At 42.2% G+C, this 27,224-nt stretch overlaps 1 protein-coding gene across 4 annotated transcripts in view; it reads left to right on the top strand.

The window, feature by feature from the left end:
• The window catches only part of EVC2 (EvC ciliary complex subunit 2), a 156,110-nt gene that overhangs the window by 90,718 nt on the left and 38,168 nt on the right, over positions 1-27,224 (top strand). For 3 of the 4 annotated variants that reach the window (XM_075930754.1, XM_075930752.1, XM_075930755.1), the window contains 4 exons: positions 7,267-7,426; positions 8,926-9,386; positions 20,145-20,349; positions 24,903-25,025. In XM_075930754.1, the coding sequence (XP_075786869.1) occupies positions 7,267-7,426; positions 8,926-9,386; positions 20,145-20,349; positions 24,903-25,025 (949 nt within the window). The remainder of the gene's footprint in view (positions 1-7,266; positions 7,427-8,925; positions 9,387-20,144; positions 20,350-24,902; positions 25,026-27,224) is intronic. The other variant, XM_075930753.1, reaches the window with a different exon arrangement.

Here is a 27,224-nt window from a genome sequence, read left to right as displayed (position 1 = left end):
CACTGAAGTCTTTGGCAAAACTCATATTGTTTCTATTATGTGGGCTTTCCGATCAAATAGATTCCATACCGATAGTAAGGTCCATGCTGGAGTGATCTTTCTAAAATAGCTGTTACTTCCTTTACTCCTTACAATACAGCTTATATTCTAATTTACCCATCAGACAAAATATAGTTTGAAATCTGAAGCCCTTCTGTGTGTTTTTTTTTAAGTTGTCATGTCTCTGAATTGTCAGTTATACTGAGCTTTCTAACTGGCTGCTTTTCTTAGTTTTGACTTTAAGTTTTGAGGTTTAACCTAGAGACCCTTTCATTTTTGTCTCTTAGAGGTATACCCATTAATATTATTTAACTGAAACTCTGCATCTGCTTGGATTGATGGCTATACCTCTTTGTCTCTGTTGTTTGTCATTTGAAACTCAGTCACTATTCCTTTTTATTGACTCTTGTAGTATCCACAACCACCTACAATTTAATCTGAGTGCTACAATTTAATCTGAGGTATGTTTCTGACATCATCCCCATCATCAGTGTGTGTGTCTCACCACCTTAGCTACTTTGCTGGTATGTTACAGCACATTTCATCCACCCATCTCTTGGGCCTAATTTTGATCCCTGCTTCAGCACCTATACTTCACTCTGGGTGAGGATTATAAAGGAGCTGCAGTGACTCCTGGGTAATTCTCCCAGCATGAAATAGATTATAAGTATTTAAAAGTAAAAATTTAATTGGTGATTATTTTGCATAACTTGCTTATCCTATTATCTTATTCTGCCTTTTTTTTATATGTCCGAGAAATGAACGCTAGATATGAATATTGCTGTTCTCAAAGCTGAAGAGTCTTGGTACTGCCCAATCTATTTAATAGAATCATAGGGTTGGAAGAGACCTCAGGAGGTCATCAAGTCCAGCCCCCTGCTAAAACAGAACCAATCCTTCGCCAATCCATTTGCCACGTCATTGGCATTTATAATTGATGGGATTGCTTTAAGGGCTTTTCCCCACATATATTTTTTTTAATTCAAGTGATAGATGGAAGTTGAAAAAATTGAGTTCTGCAAAACTTAACAAACCTACGTGATAAGGACGGAGGCTGAGCTAAACTCTCCTTAGAATTTAAAGCAAGTTTGATAGGCAGAAGACAGTTGACTGTAGAGTCTCATATAGTGGATGGAAAAGCAAGTTCTGGCTTTAATCTGGAGCTCTCTTTCACTGTGGGAAAAACGTAAGGGCAACAAACTAAATTAACATTCCTCAACTTTGTTTTAATTTTATTACTTTGGGAATTTGAGGTAAAATCTAATTGGAGAAATGTGGGACAGGTAAATTCATATGGAAAAATCCTAGGTCAGTTCACAAAATCAATGGGAATCCCTTCCTGAGGGTATGTCTACACTACCCTCCTAGTTCAAACTAGGAGGGTAATGTATGCATACCGCACTTGCTAATGAAGCCCGGGATTTGAATTTCCCGGGCTTCATTAGCATAAGCGGGGAGCCGCCATTTTTAAATCCCCGCTGCTTCGAACCCCGTGTAGCGCGGCTACACGGGGCTCGAACTAGGTAGTTCGGACTAGGGTGCCTATTCCGAACTACCGGTACACCTCGTTTCACGAGGAGTAACGGTAGTTCGGAATAGGACCCTAGTCCGAACTACCTAGTTCGAGCCCCGTGTAGCCGCGCTACACGGGGTTCGAAGCAGCGGGGATTTAAAAATGGCGGCTCCCCACTTATGCTAATGAAGCCCGGGAAATTCAAATCCCGGGCTTCATTAGCAAGTGCGGTATGCATACATTACCCCGCTAGTTCGAACTAGCGGGGTAGTGTAGACATACTCTGAGAGAGTGTTTAATAAAGGAGTACAAGATGTGGCCCATTGTCCAACTGCTGAAGTAAGTTAGAGACTTTGCTGGGACAGAGACATGTGAGCCCCATATTATTACAGGGGTGGGCAAACTTTTTGGCCTGAGGATCCATCTCAGGCAATTTTAGAGCAGGCCATGAATACTCATGAAACTGAGGGTTGGGGTGTAGGAAGTGTGAAGGCTCCAGATGGAGGTGAGGTGAGGTGAGGCTCGGGAGGGGCGGTTAGGGATGCTGGGTTTGGAATGTAGACATGAGCTCTGGTCTGGGACTGAGGGGTTTGGAGGGCAGGAGAGGGATCAGGGCTAAGGAAGAAAGTTGTGGTGGGGTAGATGGAGGGTTTGGAGTAAGGGAAGGGCAGGACTTGGAGCAGAGGCTTGGGGTGTGGGAGGCCTTAGGAGTGCTGTACCCCCCTGGCTCCCAAGCAGAGGCAAGCTGCCCCATCCTCAGGTACTGCCTCTGCAGCTCCTATTGGCAGAGTGTTTTTTGGGGCAGCGGCAGGGGAAGTGTGCTCAAAACAGAAGATGCTCAAAGTATGCCCTTGGTGGCCCTTACATGTAGGAGGGGAAACATGCTGATTATGGGAGCTGTGAGAAGTCTGGAACTTGAGGGTCAAAATAAATCTATTAGAAGCAAGAGGAAGACCAAGGATAGGGTAGGCCCACTGGTCAGTGAGGAGGGAGAAACAGTAACAGGAAACTTGGAAATGGCAGAGATGCTTAATGACATCTTTGTTTCAGTCTTCACTGAGAAGTCTGAAGGTGCCTAACATAGTGAATGCTAGTGGGCAGCGGGTAGGTTTAGAAGATAAAATTTAAAAAGAAAAAGTTAAAAATCACCTAGAAAAGTTAGATGCCTGCAAGTCACCAGGACCTGATGAAATGCATCCGAGAATACTCAAGGAGCCGATAGAGGAGGTATCTGAGCCTCTAGCTATCATCTTTGGAAAATCATGGGAGACAGGAGAGATTCCAGAAGACTGGAAAAGGGCAAATATAGTGCCCGTTTATAAAAAGGGAAATAAGAACAACCCAGGAAACTACAGACCAGTTAATTTAACTTCTGTGCCAGGGAAGATAATGGAGCAAGTAGTTAAGGAAATCGTCTGTAAACACTTAGAAGGTAGGAAGGTGATAGGGAACAGCCAGCATGGATTTGTAAAGAATAAATCATGTCAAACCAATCTGATAGCTTTCTTTGATAGGATAACGAGTCTTGTGGATAAGGGAGAAGCGTTGGATATGGTATACCTAGACTTTAGTAAGGCGTTTGATACGGTCTCGCATGATATTCTTATCAATAAACTAGGAAAATACAACTTAGATGGGGCTACTATAAGGAGGGTGCATAACTGGCTGGATAACCGTACTCAGAGAGTAGTTATTAATGGTTCACAGTCCTGCTGGAAAGGTATAATAAGTGGGATTCCGCGGGGGTCTTTTTGGGACCGGCTCAGTTCAATATCTTCATCAACGATTTAGACATTGGCATAGAAAGTATGCTTATTAAGTTTGCAAATGATACCAAGCTAGGAGGGGTTGCAACTGCTCTGGAGGATAGGGTCATAATTCAAAATATCTGGACAAATTGGAGAAATGGTCTGAGGTAAACAAGATGAAGTTTAATAAAGACAAATGCAAAGTGCTCCATTTAGGAAGGAACAATCAGTATCACACATACAGAATGGGAAGTGACTGTCTAGGAAGGAGTATGGCGGAAAGGGATGTAGGGGTTATAGTGGACCACAAGCTGAATATGAGTCAGCAGTGTAATGCTGTTGCAAAAAAAGCAAACATGATTCTGGGATGCATTAACAGGTGTGTTGTGAGCAAGACACGAGAAGTCATTCTTCCGCTCTACTCTGCACTGGTTAGACCTCACTTGGAGTATTATGTCCAATTCTGGGCACCACATTTCAAGATGTGGAGAAATTGGAGAGGGTCCAGAGAAGAGCAACAAGAATGATTAAAGGTCTAGAGAACATGACCTATGAAGGAAGGCTGAAAGAATTGGGTTTGTAAGTTTAGAAAAGAGAAGATTAAGGGGGGACATGATAGCAGTTTTCAGGTATCTAAAAGGGTATCATAGGGTATGTCTACACTTCCCCGCTAGTTCGAACTAGCGGGGTAATGTATGCATACCGAACTTGCTAATGAAGCCCGGGATTTGAATTTCCCGGGCTTCATTAGCATAAAGCCGGCGCCGCCATTTTTAAAAGCCGGCTAGTGCAAACCCCGTGCCGCGTGGCTACACGCGGCACGGGCTAGATAGTTCGAACTATGTGGAACGAGGAGTACAGATAGTTCGGAATGGCTATGTAGTTCAAACTATCTAGCCCGTGCCGCGTGTAGCCGCGCGGCACGGGGTTCGCACTAGCCGGCTTTTAAAAATGGTGGCACCAGCTTTATGCTAATGAAGCCCGGGAAATTCAAATCCCGGGCTTCATTAGCAAGTTCGGTATGCATACATTACCCCGCTAGTTCGAACTAGCGGGGTAGTGTAGACATACCCATAAGGAGGAGGGAGAAATCTTGTTCATCTTGGCCTCTGAGGCTAGAACAAGAAACAATGGGCTTAAACTGCAGCAAGGGAGGTTTAGGTTGGACATTAGGAAGAAGTTCCTAACTGTCAGGGTAGTCAAACACTGGAATAAATTGCCCAGGGAGGTTGTGGAATCTCCATCTGTGGAGATATTTAAGAGTAGGTTAGATAAATCTCTATCAGGGATGGTCTAGACAGTATTTTGTCCTGCCATGAGGGTAGGGGACTGGACTCGATGGCCTCTCGAGGTCTCTTCCACTCCTAGTATTCTATGATTGTAAAAGGTCTGACAAAGCGAATGCTACCCCTGGGCCATAGTTAGTCAATCCCTGTGCTATTAGGTCCTTATTTTCAGAGGCACTATGCCAGGATGGGCAATAATTTTTGACTGGGGCCACTTAAAATTGTTTTGAAGTGAATCTGAGCCATCCTGGAAGGGGCGGAGCCTTAGAAGGGGTGGAGCCAGGACACTTCTGTGCTTCCCCACTCATAGACCCTGATTGGTCTGGGGGTGGGGTGGGTGCACAAAGTCTTTGCCCCACCCAGAGAGAACTTCCAGCTGTTCTGAATACCTGGTGGTTTCCTTTAGGTGCTCAGGCCCCTGGCAGTGGGAGAAAACTTCACATGCTGCTCCCCCTTACCCCAGGTAAATCAGGGTGTGGGGAAGGAGGAGCAGGCAAAGTCTCTTGATCCCTGCCCCATCCTTCAAGGGACTACCACACTTAAAGTCACCTCCAGCTGAGCAGCAGCTGGTGGTTGACTTTAAGTGCCGAGCCCCTTACAGGGTGGGAGACTTTACGCACTCCCCTCGCCTCCAAGCTTGGAAGCTCTGTGCCCCTCGCAGGGCACGAAGAGACTTCGTACACTTCCCACCCCCAGGCCAGTCAGGACTTGGGGGCAGGGGAAGCGCATGAAGTACTTCTAAGCACCACGCACTCCTTTCAGGATGGGAGGAGACTCTGCGCACTTTGCCAGGGCTGACTCTAAGCACTGTGTAGCCTGAGGTGGGGCACTGGTTAGCCTGAGGTGGGGCAGCTACAGGGCCTCCCCGAGCCGGATCAACCCGCTTGGCGGGCCGGGTTAGGCCCACAGAGACCCTTTGACCCAGCCTTGCACTATGCACTCACATTTCCAGTTGAAACCATTGCGAGTTGCGGAATGCTCAGTTCTTCAGAAAATTGGGTACTTGGAACATAATCAAGAAGGAGGTTGAACAAAATTCCACTGTGTTAGGGATGGTGCTTTCAGTCCACATTCCATTTTGACTCCTTTTTAACTTTATTCTAGGGAATACTCAATGTCTAAATGTTAGAAATATGTCTTTTGAGTCATGGTAATAAGAGTGAAAATCATAACGCTTAACCTAGTTGATTTCAGATCCTCTTCAGACACTAATATTCAAAGGTATTTTGCTCACTCTTGAGTGACAAGAAGAGCAGCTGTCTTTAGAATACAATTAGAGTTGCTTGTAGGGTGAGACTTACCTGACTATATTGCATCTAGTGTGAATTAGAGAAGTCAATGGCATTAGGCTGATGTCATAATCTTTCAAGTCTAAGCCGAATCCAAAAGCTGACCTATACAGTATGTGTAAAACTGGAAAAGTTTGGTCTATGGAGTTGCTATATTTCTCTATACATCCAAAACCCCATTGATTCTTTTAATTTATTTTCAAAGTGGTAGGACAAGTAAGTGAAAGTCTCTGCATGGGTTTTGGTCACTATCATTTGTAGTCAGTATATAATTAGTTTATGTTAACATGTATAAAATACCATTTAAAGGAGACTTAACATTTTTAGATTAAAATGTATAAATATAAACACGTTTCATTTGAATATTCTATGCTGTACTCTTTTTTCTTGCCTTAATCCCATCAAATGAGATCCACTCTACGGCTGTGTCTACACTGGCATGAATTTCCGGAACTGCTTAAAACGGAATACTATTCCGTTTTCAGTTTTTCCGGAAAAGGAGCGTCTACATTGGCAGGCTGCTTTTCCGGAAAAGCCCTTTTTCTGGAAAAGCGTCTGTGGCCAATGTAGATGCGCTTTTCCAGAAAAGAGCCCCGATCGCCATTTTCGCGATCGGGGCTTTTTTCCGGAAAAGACTACTGGGCTGTCTACACTGGCCCTCTTCCGGAACAGTGTTCCAGAATAAGGACTTATGCCCGAGCGGGAGCAGAATAGTTTTTCCGGAATAGCGGCTGATTTTGTACAGTAGAGCGTCGTTGCTTTTCCGGAAATTCAAGGGCCAGTGTAGACAGCTCGCAGCTTATTCCAGAAAAGCGGTTGATTTTCCGGAATAAGTGGCCCAGTGTAGACACAGCCCCCAAGTCCTCTCCCTCCCAGTTCTCTTTTCAATGCCATTTCTTCTGTTTCACATGACATACACCACTTCTTGGATTGGCCTCTCTTTTTCCTTCAGTCTTCAACTATTAGGCTCTTTTCCACTAGTTGTAGAACTGTTCTTTATCTGACCAAAGTACCTGAGCCTGCCATCCCTCATTTTTGTTTGTTTGTATATATTACTTTAAGCATCTTCTGTATAACCCTAATCCTGTATTTGTACAAGTCTCCTTTTTTCTCCCCTCTTTCTTTCCTGTTCTCTTTTCACACCCCGATTTGTTTATTTACTTCTTGACTATTATCTAAATGCCACACTATGAGCAGTCTGAGGTGTAGACTGTCTTTGTAATATGTATTGTCATAACATCCACTAAAGTAGGATCCTGATCCTTGTTAGAAGTTCTTAAGCATTACAGCAATAAAAATAAATAATAATTATGTACCTTTATGCAAACACACACTCACTCTGCCGTTAATTATTCAAGGCAGCAGGTATTAATTAAACACTCTTATTACAGAGCTGGTCATTTGTCTGAAAATCATGTGGGAACACTTCTAGATGAAGCTCAGGCAGAGGTTCATTCTGTCAAACAGAAGTTGGATCATAATTTAAAACAGGAAAAGCAAAAACTTCACTACAAACTTGTTACTAAGAGAAGAAGAGAAATGCTGCAAAAGGTAATTATGTACAGTGAGCATGGATTATGGTAAAGAAAAATACTGATTACTCTGAAAGATAAAGTTTAATTATTTTATGATGATGATGAAGATAATAAACATCCCTGCTAGGATAACAGAGCAAAATCAGTCTTGATCATTTTTAGTGGCATTTCCACAATATACAATGGAATCTCAGAGTTGTGAATACCAAAGTTATGAACTGACTGGTTAACCATACACCTTATTTGGAACTTGAAATATGCAATCAGGCAGCAGAGACCACACACACACACACAAAAGAAGCAGCAAATGCTGTACAGTACTGTTAAACATAAACTACTAAAAAAGGGAGGGGGTTAAAAATAGATTTGACAAGGTCAGGAAACTGTTTCAGTGTTTGTTTTATTTAAATTAAGAGAGCTAAAAGCAATATTTGTCTACTGTATAGTAAAGTTTCAAAGCTGTATGTAGTCAGTGATTAGATGTATAATTTTGAAAGAACAACCATAATGTTTTGTTCAGAGCTATGAACAGTTCAGAATTACAAACAACCTTCATTAGTGAGGTATTTGTATTTCTAAAGTTCAGCTGTGTCTTAATTAAGCAGTAATTTATTGCAAAAGACCAGATCATTCCCAGCTGTCAGGGAAAACCAGCTAAGTGATATACATGAAGAAAATGCTGAGTTTCTGTTTGTGAAGCTTGACTCATCATAGGGTTAGTTTTTGCATCATGGAGAATGACCCTCCACACCCACAGATTCCAAACTTGATGCAGGAAAATGTTGGCAGTCATACTGAGGGACAGCACTTCCATTTTTATTCTTTGGGCTTCCCATTGGTGGCCATCTCTATCTTCATCTGGTCTAATTGACTTTATACCAAAATTCATAAGTGGTCTGTTTAGACTCCTGTCTGTGAGTTGCACAGAAATAATCAAAAGACGCAAGACATCCCATTGGGTTGGTTGGTACATATATTTCAAAATTTTCTGGGGGTCTGTCTTAAAAGATAGATGGTTTAAAACAAGGAGAGAGCAAGTATGAAGAGAGATCTGGGGCTTCTTTGAGTAACATTCAGTAACTTCTCCCCACAAGGATCGTTTTGGCTAGCTTTACATTGAAAATATTGCATTGTGTAATATGAAATATCAATAAAAACCTTTTCTCTTCTTTCCTCTGTTTTTTTTTTAATCAGAATTTTCTTTTGGAATTTTAGCAGTTCATTAGCTATCTGATCCTTTCAGACATTTGAAAGTATGTCAGGGCATGAAATAAATTGCACGTGGCATTTTTGTAGGTGTTAGAATTCTGTCTAACTTCAACCCAAATTAATAGAGGCCTTCGGGGGCATATCTGAATGAAGTGCTAATATTATGCAATGATGTATCATTTTGAGTATTACATCATATATAATTGCATGTTGGTATGAAATATGCATCTAGGAGATTGGAACTAGAAAGAAGTTCCTTCTATTTATCCTTGGTTTTGTTTTTATTTTTTATGCTAAATGAATCAGCAGAAAGAACAAAGAAAGGAGCAGATGTTGATAGGAGACACTTTTAAAACCACTAAAGAAGTTAGCCACTACTTGAGCCACTGGCAAAATCTTCTGACTGATCATGTGGTTCAATTTGAAGAGCTTATTGAAAAACTCGATAATGATGCCAGTGAAGAAATAAAAGTGCTTAGATTTACTTTGACAGAGAAAGCTATTGATGAACTCAAACGCATTCAATATGGCGTAATAGCTCAAGAGCTGTTAAAACTGAGTGTGCCAAAGCCGTTTCTGCAACAAATTGTTGAGGAGCATAAAAAAGAAATTGCTACTCAGACTGAACAGCTTGAAAAAGAAGAACATGATAAAAATGTGGCCACTGGAGAATGGCTTCAGAATACCAGGAAAAAACTGAGCCAAGAGCTGGAACACAACCTTACAGAACAAAAAAAATTAAGGCATTGGGAACAGTTAGTTTTCATGTAAGTACTTCTTCATTCTCTTTTTCTTGGTTTTGCCTCTACTAAGAAGAAATGTGGGCTTAATTTTAATGATCAGTTCTTTAAACTTTGGAACTGAGTTTCACACATTCACAGTACCCGCCATTCCTGCTGAAGTCAGTGTGTGCAGATTCCAAGGCCAGAAATGATCATTATGATCAACCATTCTGACCTCCTGTATACTACATTATTTCCCCAAAATAATGACTAGAGCATATTGTGATGGGGTGAATCACAGAACTCCTGTTGGAGTTGTCCCCCAGTATGCAGATCATGCCACTGACACCTGCCTTCCTGCTCTCGGGGGCTCCCCTCCATCTTGTCCTGGGCCAGATCCTCTGGTCATCCCCAAATGAGGCACAGGGTTGCGGTAACCATCCCTCTTCAGAGCAACACAGGTACTGAACCAGCTCAGCTGCAGGAGGGCACAGTACCCAGGAAATCAACCCCCAAAAGGGACCAGACCCCAAGTAAAGTATTACATAGTGAAAGTTCTTAAGGTCAACCCACTGTGTCAATGAAAGAGAGATCTGCACAGTGGTCGCTCTACCCCACTTTCCCCAGTAACAATTATTTCCTTCATAATAAGAGTGTTTTTATTAAGTGTAAAAGTAGGATTTAAGTAATTGCAAGTGAAAGCCGTCAGATCAAAGTAAGTTACTAAATTAAAATGAACAAAAAATGTGTAGCTAGTTTTAATCCACTAATAGAATAGTTACATGCAGATTCTTACTCTAAACAGTTCTTATTTCAGATAAGGAACTTCAGGCTAGAGTTGACCTTTGGCTTGGCCATACAACTTTTCAGAGTTCTTTGTTGTCAAGAATCCTCTTAGAGTGGGCCAGGCAGTTTCAAAGGCCAGCTGAAGACAAAAGGCTGATGACTTTGCATTGCTTAAATATACTTTCCGCCAGGGTGGGAACCCTTTCAGGCCCATACAAGTAAGCTTCCTCCAGTCAGCCAGGGGAACGCAGGAGCAGCATGCTGCCTGAGCCTCTCTCCCCCATGCTCTGACCAACCAGAGGAAGGCTGGGGCTGATTTCCCAATTTACTTGGGGGACCATGAGGAGGGTGTTCATACCCTTGTGATCCACATATATAAAAAAGCACCCCCCCACACACACAGAAATTCCTGCATAGACGCTTGTTTTTGTTCAGCACTGTCATCCCCATGGAAAAGAAGTGGGTGTAATGACCACATGTCTTTCTAGGACTAACCACAGTTTGGGCCTATAGGACAAACAAGACTATTCACACGTCTTTAAGTTGATCACCAAGCCATTAAGTTCCTGAGGCATCAGTAATGGCCCCCATTAGCACATTTAGCATTATAAACAGATCTAAACTTCAGATTTCTAATTTCACATGCAAGAATGATACAGGCACAAAAATAGGATATACAGATTCAGCAGATTGTAACATTCACATTGATACATTATATGAGGTATTTTGCATAAATCATCTTTGAGTTATGCATATTTATATCCATAAGTCAATTTTCATAAAGCATGGGGGGTGTGATACATATAATTTAGAAGAACATCCAGGCTTGATTTAAAAATTGCCATGATGGTGAATCCATTATGGCCCTTGATAAATTGTTCCAATGGTTAATTACTCTCACCAATTAAAAATTCATGCCTTATTTTCAGTCTGAATTTGATCAACTTCAACTTCCAGCCTACGGATTGATCTTTCTTTGCTAGATGAACGAGCCTATTATTAAATATTTGTTTTCCAGGTATAAACTTACTGATTGTAACCAAATCATCCCTTTACCTTCTCTTTGTTACGCTAAATATACTGATAGACTCCAAGAGGTCAATCTAAGGCATGTTTTCTAATACTTCAATAATTTTTGTGGCTCTTCTTGAACCCTCTCCAATTTATGAGCATCCTTCTGGAACTGAGGGCACCAAAACTGGATACAGTATTCTAACAGTGGTTATACTAGTGGCAAATATGGAAATGAAATAGCCTCTTTATTCCTGATGGAGAGTAGCCTGATTATGCATCCCAGGATCACAAGTTCACATACAGCTGTTTATGCACCACAATCCCCAAATTTTTTTCAGAGTCACAGCTTCCCAGAGTAGAGACTCCTGTACTGTGGCCTACATTCTTTTGTCCCTAGATACAGGCAGTCCCCGGGTTACGTACAAGATAGGGACTGTAGGTTTGTTCTTAAGTTGAATCTGTATGTAAGTCGGAACTGGCGTCCAGATTCAGCCGCTGCTGAAACTGATCAGTTTCAACAGCGGCTGAATCTGGACACCAGTTCTGACTTACATACAGATTCAACTTAAGAACCCCAGGCATCCCCAAGTCAGCTGCTGCTGAAACTGATCAGCGGCTGATTCCAGGAAACCCGGGGCAGGGGCTTCCTGTAGTCAGCCACTGGTCAGTTTCAGCAGTGGCTGACTTGGGGATGCCTGGGGCAGAGCAGCTGGGGTGCTGCTGGGTTGGTCCACTAGCACCGCTGCTCCTCGGCGCTACTGGACCAACCCAGCAGTACCCCAGCTGCTCTGCCCCAGGTGTCCTGATTCAGCCGCTGCTGAAACTGACCAGAAGTGGCTGAATCGGGACGCCTGGGGCAGAGCAGCTGGGGTGCTGCCGGGTTGGACCAGTAGCGCCCAGAGCGGGATAGCTATTTCAGGTACCTCCGGTATCCGGAAATAGCTCCACAGTGTACATAGCCAAAGTTAAACCACTTAAATAAAACTAAATATGTTATGTCAATGCTATTACCTGTATCAACCAAACGTATAATGTCATAAAAAAAATACCAGGTTAGCTTGACAGGATCTGCTTTTCATAAAATCATATTGGGTTGTATTCATTACATTACATTCCTGTAGTTTTTTATTAATTGAATCCCACATTAATCACTGCATTATCTTACTCAGGATCTCAATCAGGCCTGAAATTACATGAATTATCTCATTTTCCCTTTTTAAAAATTGACACAGCATTATCTATCTTTCCATCTTCTGGAATATCCTCAGTACACCAAGCTTTACTAAAAATCAATATTAAAGATCCACCAACCTTCTACCTCGACTCTTTTAATAGTCTGGGATGCAAATTATCTGGACCTGCTTCTTTAAAAATGTCTGATTTTAGTAGCTTCTGTTTAATAACATCTAGAGACTCTGGGGGCTGGAATGAGTGTTATCACCATATGATGAGACTATATCAATCTGCTTTTTCCCTGAATATAACACACACACATTTATTGGCATGTAAAACAAGTATATTTAGTATTTTCTCAGTTTTGGCACTGCACACAGAACACTTAATACCTCAGGCCTTCCATCCCTAAAAATAATTACTGAATATTAAAGCCATAGTTTAGGTTAGCATTTTCATGGTTTTCAGGTACATTTTGGAAGAGCCTTTGTTTTTGTCTATGCACTAGAGATTGATCCTCTCTAGTCCTCCGGTCCTGACCAGTGCTGAACAATGGGAGGTCAATATTGTCTAGCAGCATTACCTACACTTCCATTAGGCTCCATTAGAAGACATTTAGGGGTATATTAGAGCTAAATAACAGCACAGAACACTTGAGAGCCAGGACCAGTGGCTGTAAGCAAACTTTATGGGACTGCAGAAAACTTGACGACATCCATGGTAAGTCGACATCCAGATAACTAAAATCATGCTGGACCATGGATGTTGCCGGATCAGAAAGTGCCAGACTAGAGAGATTCAACGTGTACCATATTTTCTGGCAACAGCAATTTAATGTTTGCTATGAGACATTGTAACAAGGCCCTACTGCTTGGAGCACATAAAAGTCATAGTTTCAGGTCACATGAGTGGGATTGAGTTTGTGATATTCTGCAGGGGTACCAGACAACTATTTGGACTGCCCTGATGGGTAAATCTGCCCAATGGCTTATGTACTTGTATTCATTTAAAAAAAATCGACTATATAACATAAATGCCAATTTAACTGCAGGTGAGGGGAAAATATTTTTCTCTAAAGAAAATGAGATAAATATGAGACCTGCTGGGCCAAATGGGATGACCTGGCCTTGTCACAGTAAGTTTGCGTACTGCACAGTATAGCTCTGTGGGAAACTGATCTACAGAAGAAATCTACCTGTTACTTGTAATGTAACTTTTCAGTGACTTTGGGTTTTTCAAAATTCTAAATAACTTCCATAAATCATTTCAATCTGTCTTTCAGACACTGTCTTATTATCTCTAAATATACTGTAGAGGACAATCATGCACCAGCAGTGGCATGGATTAAGTGACCTAGAGGTCTTTTCCATTTCTGTCTTCTGTGATTCTATGATCATGTATTCCAATTAGCAGCGCTGCCTGGTAGGCTTGTCAAATACCATCTTTATTCATAAAGCAACAATAAAAATCAGGTTCTTATAAGCTGCTTACATGTCCAGTACATTTTTATACACAACATTACATCAAAAGCTCTTAATTAATTCTCACTGTCTTTACACTTTCTGACACTGTCAGTTTTGATATTTTGATCACCAGACATGCTCTAGTCTCTTACAAAAATTATTCTGAACAATAGCTTTTTATTTGTGTTGATCATTAAAGATACTATAAAATAGTTCCATGTCATCACCAAAAATATTCACACTTCACAATCCTTTCCTAACATGGGTATGGCATAAGAAATCTGTGTAGTTTCTAGTCCACTCTTTTTTTCTGGTAGTGCTAGCTTTTTATGTATAAATCTAATTCTATATTTGGGAGCAGTAAGTACTACCTATTGGGGAGATTATGCCTTAAGATAGGCATCTTAGGTGGATAAACTATTGTAACTATGAATATTTTAATGTAGAGACTTACTACTATCAGTTGATTCAAAGAAGAATTTCTAAAAGTATCATAGGAATGTTTTATGGAAGTACAGGGCATCCCTGCTGTAAGTCACTCCGGTATACATCCATTCCACACTTAAGTAGTTGATGCTTGTAGGAACTGATGTGTTATAAGTCCTCTCATTCTCTACTTCTAAGTCGTGCAAAAAAACCCAACTAATTTGTGCAAATGGAAGTCAGCCGTGGGGTAAAAATTCCTCACTTTAAGTTAAAGCGACGAGGAGTCCTGTGGCACCTTATAGACTAACTGAAGTGTAGGAGCATAAGCTTTCGTGGGCAAAGACCCACTTCGTCAGATGCAAGTGGGTCTTTGCCCACAAAAGCTTATGCTCCTACACTTCAGTTAGTCTATAAGGTGCCACAGGACTCCTCGTCGCTTTTGCAGATTCAGACTAACACGGCTACCCCTCTGATACTTGTCACTTTAAGTTGTTTCTCTGTAAGTCCAAGGTTTTTTTTTTAACCTATCTTGAACTTCTAGTGAGGATGGCCTGTACTGATAGCCTGTTGGCATTGTGATTAACTGAGGAAAAATCATCCTTCTAAAACACTTGAGATAGTATATTGTAATTTTAAAATTAAAACTTTTTAGTACATCAGTGGGCTGTTTTAAAAGCTGCTTAAATTAGTTATTGTTTAATCTTTAAATAAATAGACTTTTTCTCCTTTTCAAGACTACTAAGGCAGGGAAAAGTTGATTGCTTCATATTTTTATATACTGTATATTTATCATTTTTATTATATATTTCTGTAAATAACAAATATACCAAAGTACAAGATTGCTCACAATACACAAAGTAAATGTACAGGGTCAGGATAGAGGGAAGGCAGGTGAAGCAACATATCTATCTTCACGGTCTGTGGACCTCTAAAACATCAGCACAAATTCCACTTCTATGGAATGCCAGTAATGCACTAGCTGTGAGGGCAGCTTTTTCACTGAGCCAGGCATCAACATTTGGTGAGGATCAACTTTTCCACTTTTGCAGGATTAATTTTTCATCAGTCAAAGTGGCATGATGGAACCATGCTGCCTTGTTACCAGATAAGTTTCAGGTGTCAGAAGTATATCCAAAAATTAAATTTAAAAGGGAGAGCTCCAATGTAGCATCATCTTTCACCTGAAAAATTAAAATTAAATGTGTTTTTCTGAACTGTTCCTGGTCCAAAGGCACGAGAGTATTAAAACTGGTCTAGTGGTAATGCAGCATATTGCCACTGCAGAAAACAGAATTTGGGATGCGAGGTCCATTCTGGGCTGGTTGGAGCTTGGAGTAATCTGGGAGTAGTCCACATTACTTGCACTGGAAAGGCACCTCAGTTTGCTTTCTATCAGCCAACCTCCTTTTCTCTTACTCAAGGTTCATTAGTTATGTTGCTTAACTCTAGAAGGGAGATGTACCTGATATACCCCAATCAGTCCAAGGTGATATTGCTGATAAGGCTGAATGATGAGGAACAGATAAAAGTAATGGAAGTCCCAGAACTCAGAGGAGTCCCTTCTGTTCCCTTGTAGAAAATCAGATTCTGGTCCCATCTGAGATCAGAATCTGACCCTGTGTGCCTCGTAACACAAAATAAGCCATGAAAATAGTTTAAAATGTCAGAGTCACAGTTATCAGAGGGAAATCGGAGAACTGTGGTATTAAAGCTGTTCATTCAGTATTTGATCTCATGTAGTCTGTCCTAGTAAGAGCTAACCTTCTGTCACCAGACGGAAAATTTATGTTTTCCAAGCCTGAAAGTCAGTAGTGCCCACGCAGATATTCTGTGGCAGGAGTAAGTTCCAGTCATCTGTCATAGCAAACACTCTGTTCCACTTCCACTAGTCTCCAACCCCTTTCTCCTGTGGGAACCCTGGGTGTATCTTGGCTGGAAGTCACCCCCTCTTGTTTTCAGTGCATGATCTGGTGCAGCCAGAAATTGAGATCTCAGTTCTCCACCATTCAGGAACAGATTCCTTGTTGCAACACCATTTGTCCCGCCTACCTCCCCCTTCTGGGCAGAGGGTCAACATTGTGTGTTATTGTACAAAATCGATTGTATTGTCACTCAACTGAAATTTGACCCAACCACCCTTCTGTCTGCCCACAGAGGTGGCCAGGTAGACTTTTAGGGAGACAAGAAAGAACGTATCAAAATACAGAATACTGTGTTATGATATGCTATTATGATAAACCTATATATTTTGAAGAGTTTGCTTGTGGATTTGTTTGTGCAAACTAAAGTCATACTTTGCAATTACCTACAATTTGCCACTTAAATTAGCTGAATACTCTACTTTTTACACTGGAATATGCTGGATGAAAGGTTTAAATCATGATAGAAATGTAGCCGTGTTAGTCTGGGGTAGTTGAAGCAAAATGCAGGACAATATAGCACTTTAAAGACTAACAAGATGGTTTATTAGATGATGAGCTTTCGTGGGCCAGACCCACTTCCTCAGATCAAATAGTGGAAGAAAGTAGTCACAACCATATATACCAAAGGATAGAATTTAAAAAAATGAACAAATATGAAAAGGACAAATCACATTGCAGAACAGAAGGGGGATGCGGGGGGGTGGGAAGGGGGAGGAAGGAAGGTAAGTGTCTGTGAATTGCTGATATTAAAGGTAGGGAGAGTGGGATGTTTGTGAGTTAATGGTATTACAGGTGATAATTGGGGAAACTGTCTTGGTAATGGGTGAGAAAGTTCAAAGACTTGTTAAGTCCCTGTTGGTAAGTGTCGAATTTTAACATGAATGACAGTTCAGAGGATTCCCTTTCAAGTGCAGATGTAAAAGGTCTTTGTAGCAGAATGCAGGTGGCTAAGTCATTTAGAGAGTGTCCTTTCTGGTTAAAGTGGCAAGAAACTGTTTTCTCTTTGTGATCTTGTCTGATATCTGTTTTGTGGGCATTAATCCTTTGGCGAAGTGTCTGAGATGTTTGTCCAATGTACATAGCAGACGGACACTTTCGGCACATGATAGCATAGATTATATTTCTGGATGCGCAGGAATATGTGTTCTTGATCTTATAGCTCACTTGGTTAGGTCCAATAATGGTATCAGCAGAATGAATATGTGGACAAAGCTGGCAACGGGGTTTGTTGCAAGGGAAGGTACCAGGGTTGGTATTAGTGTGGTATGTCCTGTGGTGGTTGGTAAGAATCATCTTGAGGTTAGGTGGTTCTTACCAACCACCACAGGACATACCACACTAATACCAACCCTGGTACCTTCCCTTGCAACAAACCCCGTTGCCAGCTTTGTCCACATATTCATTCTGCTGATACCATTATTGGACCTAACCAAGTGAGCTATAAGATCAAGAACACATATTCCTGCGCATCCAGAAATATAATCTATGCTATCATGTGCCGAAAGTGTCCGTCTGCTATGTACATTGGACAAACATCTCAGACACTTCGCCAAAGGATTAATGCCCACAAAACAGATATCAGACAAGATCACAAAGAGAAAACAGTTTCTTGCCACTTTAACCAGAAAGGACACTCTCTAAATGACTTAGCCACCTGCATTCTGCTACAAAGACCTTTTACATCTGCACTTGAAAGGGAATCCTCTGAACTGTCATTCATGTTAAAATTCGACACTTACCAACAGGGACTTAACAAGTCTTTGAACTTTCTCACCCATTACCAAGACAGTTTCCCCAATTATCACCTGTAATACCATTAACTCACAAACATCCCACTCTCCCTACCTTTAATATCAGCAATTCACAGACACTTACCTTCCTTCCTCCCCCTTCCCACCCCCCCGCATCCCCCTTCTGTTCTGCAATGTGATTTGTCCTTTTCATATTTGTTCATTTTTTTAAATTCTATCCTTTGGTATATATGGTTGTGACTACTTTCTTCCACTATTTGATCTGAGGAAGTGGGTCTGGCCCACGAAAGCTCATCATCTAATAAACCATCTTGTTAGTCTTTAAAGTGCTATATTGTCCTGCAGGTTTAAATCAGTGTTTCTCAGTGGTTCATGGACCCACCCTGAGACCACTGCTACTGGGCTGCCCCAATTTGTTAACTTGTTGGCTCCACAGCCACAGAGCCTCACAGCTCCCGTTGACTGAGGTTCGCTGTTTGCAGCCAATTGGGAGCCACAGAAAGCAGCAGCCCAGGTCACGCTGCTTCCTATGACTCCCTTGGGCTGCAAAAGGCGAACCACAGCCAGTGGGAGCTGTGAGACTCCGTGGCTGCAGATCCAACAAGTAAACAAACTGGAGCAGCGTGGTAGCATATTCCTCAAAGTGGGTCCATGGACCACTGAGAAACACTGGTTTAAATAATTATTTTTGTTTTTCATAGGAAAAAGGTCATAGCTACTATGATTAGCGTTCATAAAAAATATTTGCTAACAAAATTAAAATCAAGTCGCCCATTTAACTGTCATTTTAGCGCAAAGAAAATTTGTACTGTTAGAATCACTAAATAATTCAAATTAGTTATGGAAAGAGTAGTGGAAGATTTACGAGTTTCTGATTCAAATGTACTATGTATGGTAATTATTCAGTAAAACGAATAACATTTGAAGTTGAAATCCTACAAATTTAAAAGTATTCTTTTACTTCCCTTTTGCAAGCACACTAAGAGTGTGTCTACACAGCACCGTTATTTCGGAATAACTGACGTTATTTCAAAATAACAATGTAAGCATCTACACAGCAATTCCGTGATTTTAAAACAATTTCAAAATAACGGACAGCTTATTCCGACTTCTGTAAACCTCATTCCACAAGGCATAATGCCTATTCTGAAATAGCTATTTTGAAGTAGCTGTAGTGTGAACGCTCCTCCGCTGTTATTTCGCAATAGCTCCTCCCCAGGGCCACTCAAACTAATTACTCTCCAGTGCTTCCTGGGATTCTAAATCAAGGTAGAATATCTACATTAGGGAAGACTGCCTTGGTCTAATTTTGAGACTTTCCTGTAGTGTAGACGGGCATTTTCGAAATAAGCTATTTCAGAGTATTTTTTCCGGAATAGCTTATTTCGAAATAAGTTTGCACTGTAGACGCATCCTAAGGAGCTGAAAGACTATTTGTTGCTTAAGTTTATTCAGTTAGGGTATATCTACACTAGCCCCCTAGTTCGATCTAGGGAGGCTAATGAGGGTGAAATGAAGTTTAACAGCTAATTCGAGTTAGGGCTTTAATTCGGAATCCCGTTTCACTGCTGCGTGTAGACACGGGCAGTTACTTCAGGCTAGTCAATTTCTAAAATGGCGACTGGCTGGGAACATGCTAATGAAGCATGGGATATTTAAATCCCGCGCTTCATTTGCAATTTCGGTTGCCCTCATTAGCCTCCCTAGTTCGAACTAAGGGGCTAGTGTAGACATACCCTTTCAGGCTAACACGGTTATCTCTCTGAAACTTTAACACAAGGGTATTTTGAAATTGTTACAAAGAATTCTAGTACTTTTTCCATTTGTTCTGTTTAAAAAAGCTGATATAGAATGTTTACAAATGAGTATCAAACTCTACAGTGATTTAAAATGAGAGCTTACCAATAAACATTCATCATATCTGGTCCTTACATTGATAAGATAGGCACAAAGGAACTCTTTATACATCCTGTGCATGTGTGAAAAATGGTTTTTAGAATGATGTTAGAATCTTCATGGGAAATATTTTTATGTTAAAATTGCATTAAAATAATTTCTTCCAAAAATTTTTTTTTCAAATATAGGAATCATGTTTCCACCTAATACCCTGCTATCCAAAGAACCTGGTCACTTGGGAAGGAGAACACACTTTGTAGGCTACTAGGATCTCCAAAGATAGTTTGAAGGGGAAAAGGGGGTTTGGTTTGCTTTTACTCTGTGCCATTTGCCTATCCCACAGAATGATGTGTGTTTGGTTTTGTTTAACAGGAGACTTTTAAGTTTACCCCTTTCGTTATCTGAAGAAGAGTTCCTCAGAATGAGGCAAGAGTTCCATTGCTGCTATTCTCAGATGGACAATAACTTAGCTTTGCCAAAGATACGGGCAAGAGCTTTGCTTCAGGCATATCAGTTGGTGTGGAGGGATGCAGAGCTGCTAAAAGTGGATCAGAATTTAGTAGTATCTGACAAACAGGTAGGATCAGTCAGTATTGAAACCCTTTACGTTTCCCAGATGTGTACATTTACTTTCTGTCTTTTTTTCAGGAGTGGGTTTCCGTACACGTGCCGTTTTTCATGTGTTTTGGAAGCAGAATGTAACTAGGGTCAGTTCCTAACTGCATGGACTGATTCATTTATCAGATTCTGTAGGTAACAGCTGGATCCTGGCCTCCTCGCCAGTGCAAGGCATCAGCGCTGTGCCTCTGTGATGATTAGGGCTATGGTTTAGTCACGTGTTGCCTGTGACTTGTCCTTTACTTGTACTGTATACTCCTGACTAAATTTTGGCTGGGAGCAGAGGTGCTGATCTGGGAGTAGAGAGCATTTCAGGAGGTCCAGCAGCACCAGCTGCCAGGGACCATTGAGAAGTGACTACTCTGGTCACCGAGGCAGCCAGCCACCTGCTGCATCTTCCACCTCCCCTGCGACAACTATTTAAGCAGTTCCTGGAGCCAGCCACCTCAGCCACTGCTTTGGCAGTCCTTGGGGCCAACTTCCCAGGACCGCTCCAGCGTCTCAAAGACTGCAGAAGTCACAGAATGTGTGACTTCTGTGACCTCTGAGACAGCTACGGAGCCCTAGTGATGACTGGTGTGTACGTTGCCTTTCTGCTTCCTGATCCCTGTTTTGTTCCCTGCTTCCTGCTACTTGCATTGGTCTTGTTCCTGTTTATGCACGCACATGCACAGCCTTTGTACTGGGTATATGCAGCTGCTAACGGCCTGCTGCTGCATATCTGCCATTCAGACTGTTGCCATGTTTTATTCAGACTGCTGCTGACCTTACCAGTTCATGGTTACCACATGTTTTAACTGACATTCTACAGCAGAGGTGGGGAACCTCAGACGTGGGGGCTGGATGCGGCCCATGGCTTGCCTGTATCCGGCCTCTGAGGCTCAGCATTGAGGAACCCATGCTGGTGCTCCAGCCACCCACCTGCAAGGCTGGAGCACACAGAATTTACTAGCCTGAATTCCCTCTTCCCCCATTCTCCACCCCAAGCTCTGGCGTGTGAGGTGAATATCGGAAGTTTCTTTCTCCTCAGTAAAGGGCTCCTCTCTTTGCTTCTCACCTGTGTGCAGCCCCCAACTGATTTTTCTGTGGGTCAGCAGGTCCTAATCCCAAAACGGTTCCCTATCTCTGCTCTACTGATATGTCGTCTTTTTTTTTTTCTGAATTGCTATAAAAAACTTCAGAGTGCATCAGAGTGCAATTTGGGGGTGAGTGCCTCTGTTTGCAGCCCTTGCTGTGTGCACAGCCTTCAGCTGGTGATTCTATATTCTAAATTTTTGCAACTATATGCAGATCATACAGCTCTGCAATACTCCTAGGTTACCCAGGCTGCTTAGTCCGTGATAGCGTTGATATTTAAGGTGGGCTCCTACAGCCCAAGTCCTCCTTGATGCAACTATGCAACACCTCAGCAAGTATTCTGGAATTGGAAATCCCATTCTGTTAAAGAGGAAAATATTTTTAGAGCTGTCCAGCGGCCCAATGATACCATACATGAGTATGCATGTCATTTGCAGTACTGAGACAGGGACTGTGAATTTAAGACGATATGATGATTATGCTAAGAGATTTTTCTGATTGGCATAGCAGTGACCAGCTGGATAAACAGTTACTAGTAAAGATGCGAAAATGCTAGATTTTCCTGGCACACTGGCTAAGAGTGAGGCCTTTGAGAAGGCTCAGGGTAAAAGTGATTCTGTATTCCAGACATCTGCTACCTTTGTATCTCCACTTAAGCCATCAGCTGCTGCTTCTGTTTCCATCACCCAAACTCGTAAAGTGCTACCTACTCCTGTACCATGGTACCTCAACAGTGAAAGTTGTCAGTGGCTCACTGTTCTGCTGTGATGGTATGGGTCACTTAGCCAATCCCTTGCCTGCCCCAGGGGGCTTGTGAGAAGGAAGTCCGCTTTTTGAATTAAGGCACTGCAGTACAGCAGGTCACAAAGACAGGAAGCCTATGAATGTGGAGTTGGCTGAGACTAACTTTACTTATGTTTCCTGTGGTGTGGTTGTCTTGTGATAAGACATGGGAGCTGATATCCTCTCCTCTGGAAATTAATGGCACACTGCTGAAGTTTCTGGTGGATAGCGGTGCCTGCATTTATACTCTCCCTTCTGGGTTAGTTCACGGTCCGGACAGTTGCTTGCTTGACGTTAGTTATAAAAGCTTGGAATTTGTATGGCTTGCAGACAGTGGGAAAAACATTATGCTCTGTCCTCTCAAAGGCATACCAGGGGTTCAAAGCTGTATTGAGGGGAGGAGGTACAGGCAGGTTTCAGGAGGTCTACCAAGCAGTGCCAGCATTACACTCACTGTGACTCATAAGTCCCACCACCCTGTGCCCACCACCCAGTCCTGAAGCTGCAGCTTGTGTAGCTTAGATTCATGGGGTCTCTGTGGTGTGTGGCCCAAGCAGTTGCCTCGTGTACTACTCCCTAATGCCAGCCCTAGCTTTTATATGCAGAATAACAGTTGTGCCACAAGCGGGTCATGGTGTGTTAGGGGAATCTAAGGGGAAAAAAGTTGAGAAACTGGACTAGAACAGAAGTGTGCACCACATGCGCATTACATTTTTCCTGTAGGTGTGGAGAAGGCCCAAATAGAATTTGGTATCGTGTGGGAAATGGAAGGATTGGATCTCACTTATTGTAATCATATACAAGAAGAGTGGTGATGTTCAACTGTGCAGTTTTTAGGGACCATAATAAATATGGGAAACACGAGCCATTTCTATTGCCAGCCTTCAACAGGTGACTTGCTGGGTAAGAGAATCAGAGATTTTCTCTGTTATTGGCCACTCCAGTTATTAGCAAACACCTGAAAGTTTGCAGTTGTTGCTGACTTTCAGCACATCATTTGGGAATATTGCTGTCTACAGCTCCTTTTGGCTTAGTCTCACCTAAGATATTACACAGAGTGGTCTCTCAACTCCTGGGTAATGTGTTGAGAGATGTGTTGCTATTTGGATGACACTCTCATTTTTAAGTCTCTTACTGAGCATAATGCTACTCTGGACCTCACACTAGCCCAACTCCAACAAGAGATCATTCCCAGCTAGTGAGGTTAAATTTCGATTAATCAAATAATTGAGTAGTCAATGGAATTTCCATCAACTACTCGATTAGTTGATGGGGGGGTGCTATCCTGCTGTGCCTCTCCCTTTAAAATGTACAAGAGCCACCTGCGGCTCTTATACATTTCAAAGGAAGAGGTGTCGTGGGACTGCTTAGGTCCCCGTTCCTGCGTCTCTCCTTTTGAAATATGTAAAAGCTGTGGGTAGCTCCTATACCTTTCAGAAAAAGAGGTGCAGAGGGGTCCAACTGCTGTGCCTCTCCCTTTGAAATGCACCAGAGCTGCAGTTGGCTCTTAGACATTTCAAAGGGAGAGGCATGGTTTCCCTGCTGCGCCTCTTCCTTTGAAATGTACAAGAGTTGCCTGAAGCTCTTACACATTTCAAAGAGCGGTACAGCAATAGGGACTTTTCTGCCTCCCCTGCTCGCCACAGAGATGGTGCTGGGGGAACCAGCTTTTAAGCTGGCTCCCCGCAACTTTGGCTCCTGCTCCCTCCTTTACTGCCTCTCTCTGAGACATGCAGTAAAGGTGAGAGAAGTGACTAGTCGACTAGCCAATGAGCTTTTGCTTATCAGGTAGTCAGCTAGTCGCATTGGATAACTGGGTAACAAATTTTCTATTTATCTGTTTAACTTTGTGTGGAGGATTTGTAATTTCATTGAATGTTACAAGCTACATATTAATTCTTTATCTTAACTTTTCCACACAAAAAAGAAGTGTGTCTCTTCTATGAATTGTAAGTAATAGCGCTATAACAAAGATTGCTTGTGTTTTTCTTCATGTGTAAACTAACTTAGGCTAATTGCACTGGGAATTAGACTAGCTCAAAACCTCAATGATTTTCAGAATACTCTGCATTTGAAAAGGAAAATGATTTTGCAGAGCCTTATAGTTGAACAGATGTCTTTTCTCTGAGTACATTTCGTTTAGTCTATATTCTTGTAAAGAATAATCTGATTACATAGTAAGGTAAGGTGCTCTTTACTATTATCATGGGTCATATGTGATTCATATAGTGCATCTTGAAAATCATTTAATTTTAAATGACTATGATATCTTGTTCTTTTTATGGCGTTGTAAAGAGATGAGTAAAATTTCATCAAGTCATTTCCTATAGCATTTGTTTGTGTGAAACAAAATTTATCTCCCCTCTGCTATCAGGAAAAAAATGCAATAATGCAGCTTTGCAATTGCACACTCTTTTCATGGATGGAATGACTATGTAAACCCGTGTTCAAGAAAATTAGGCACATTTTGGAGATTGGTCTGTAAGTACTGAATGGGTCCTCTGAAAGATAGTTAGAACATGCATTTTGTCATGAAAGTCAAGTTTGCAATTTTGTATTAACTGGAGAATTGCCCATCATAGTAATAATAGTAATACTTATTACTGTCATCTACATTTTAAAAATATTTAATGATGTGATTACTTTTTACAGCCGCAGCCCAAGGTCAAAAAACAACGATCCAAGAATAAAAATAAGATATACATTCTGAAAAAATCTTTGGAGGACAAAATTCGCATCTATGAAGAACCAGTTACAGATGAAAATTTGAACAAGGTAAATGAAAATGTTGATCTTTATAGCGCTTTGTACATGGATACTCAACAAGTATAAAAAACAATAATTTCCTAAAAATGTATGCACGACCAAGACTGACATGGAGCTCCAACTTAATAATCATGTCTTCACCTCGTGGAACGAGATGTAACGGTAGTTCGAATTAGAAAGCCTAATTCGAACTACTTACTCCGTGCCGCGTGTAGCCGCGGGCACGGAGTCTGCACTAACGGGGATTTAAAAATGGCAGCGCCCAGCAAGATGCAAATGAAGCCCGGGATATTTAAATCCCGGGCTTCATTTGCAACTTCAAATGAGTACATTAACCACCCTAGTTCGAACTAGGGTTGTAGTGTAGACATACCCTTTGTGTTTGTCTCCTAGACTGTCAAGACTATGTTAAATTTAAAATAATTATCACTTGGTGATTTTTGTTATAAATTGTAGAGTTCATTTTGCATCTGTGAAAGGTGGCAAGTTTGCGTATCTGAATATTAGTGTCTCATGTTTAGCATCAGAACATAGAACATAGTGGTGGAGCTGTCACAAACAATGAGCTACTACAAAAATGTCTTGCCTTTGCCTGTGGCCAGCCCAGTGTACCAGAGGTGCATGTAATCACCAAGATGAGCCGGGAGGAACTGAGTGCTTATTTGGCAGCCTGCAAAGTTTTCTTCCTTCAGAAAAATGTTTTGAAAATATTTTACATGTGCTATATTTTGAAGGCAAAGTAATTTGCTCTTCAGAAGTATTTTTAGGAACAGCATAGATAAATCTGTTCCAACAGAGACGAGGAAATCAGTGTAGCAGAATTTTAACAAGGGATTCCCTGCAAGATCCAGAGAGCTCCCTCCAGTACGTCTGTGTCAGAGCAGGGTGTAACAGTACCAATCCCTCACAGCCCCTACAGTGTGCCCAAAGTACACGTCTCTAGAAAGAACAATTGTGAAAGAATGATTCAGGTTCCAGACTGATTTGATCCTTGACCTCTATAATGAAACTGTGTTGATGATGTCAACATCTGTCCATAGGAACTAAATATAGGCCATTACCTCCTTTCATATAGATCAGTGGTCCCCAACCTTTTGGGGCTGCCGGGCGCCCGGGGGCTGGGCCGCTCACACGCTGGGCACCCGAGGGCGGGGCCACCCATGCTCCTGGGGGCAGAGCCACCCATGTGCCGCACTCCCGAGGCTGGCGCCACAACTGTGCTGCACACCCAGGAGTGGGGCCGCCCACACACCGCGCGCCCCAGGGCCGGAACAGCCCATGTTCCGTGCGCCCGGAGGCGGAGCTGCCACCGCCCATGCGCAGCGTGTCTGGAGCCGGCGCCTGTGCCATGCGCCCAAGAGCTGGCAGCGCCCGGTAGCAGGACCACACCTATGCTGCGTTCCTGGGTCTGTGCCACCCATACGCTGCAAGCCTGAGGCCGGCACAGCCCTCGCGCTGCTCACCTGGGGGTGGGACCACCCCCACCCATGTGCTGCACGCTCCGGGTTAGCGCCGCCTCTGTGCCACGTGCCTGGGCCGGCCCTGCCCATATGCTGCACACCCAGGGCCAGCACAGACCTCGTGCCACGCACCCAGGGGTGGGGCCGCCTAACCGCCACGCACCCGGGGCCGGCACCAACCATGTGCTGCGCATCCAGGGCCGGCGCCGCCCATGCGTCGTGCACACAGGGGCAGGGCCAGCCCCAATCACTTGGCGGGCACACAGAAATGGCCCGGCAGGTGCCATGGCGCCCACGGGCACCGCGTTGGGGACCACTGTCATACTGAAGATAGTGTCGTTTGTTTGCCTACATGTTTTCTGCAAACACTTGTGCTTGGGGGAATAGGAAATACTTGATGCAATATATTTCATTCTTGGACAATTCTGCTTTAATGTGATACTAATATTTTGATACAGTAAATGAGCTTGATTTGTGTAAATTCTATAGGCTATTTAATCATTTAATTGATGTAGAGTGTATTTCAATTTAGATACAGTACCAGGCTTACTCTAGAGCTCTTTTGTAATGTACTTGCTTTGTCTTCTTTTGAATTGAGCTGCATATCAGCTACCAAAGGCCAAATACATTATTCCAATAGGAAGGGTAGATTATTATTAAGGAAAATGATCATATATTATCACTAGGGTACCAGAAATGTAACAATAAGCCTTATCTTGTTGAGTATGAATAAAGTTTCTTATTTTTC

Source organism: Pelodiscus sinensis, chromosome 5 (genome assembly GCF_049634645.1).
Source record: "Pelodiscus sinensis isolate JC-2024 chromosome 5, ASM4963464v1, whole genome shotgun sequence".
NCBI classification, from domain to species: domain Eukaryota; kingdom Metazoa; phylum Chordata; order Testudines; family Trionychidae; genus Pelodiscus; species Pelodiscus sinensis.
The sequence above is the reverse complement of the archived record's forward strand: the minus strand, read 5'-3'. Positions and strand labels throughout refer to the sequence as shown.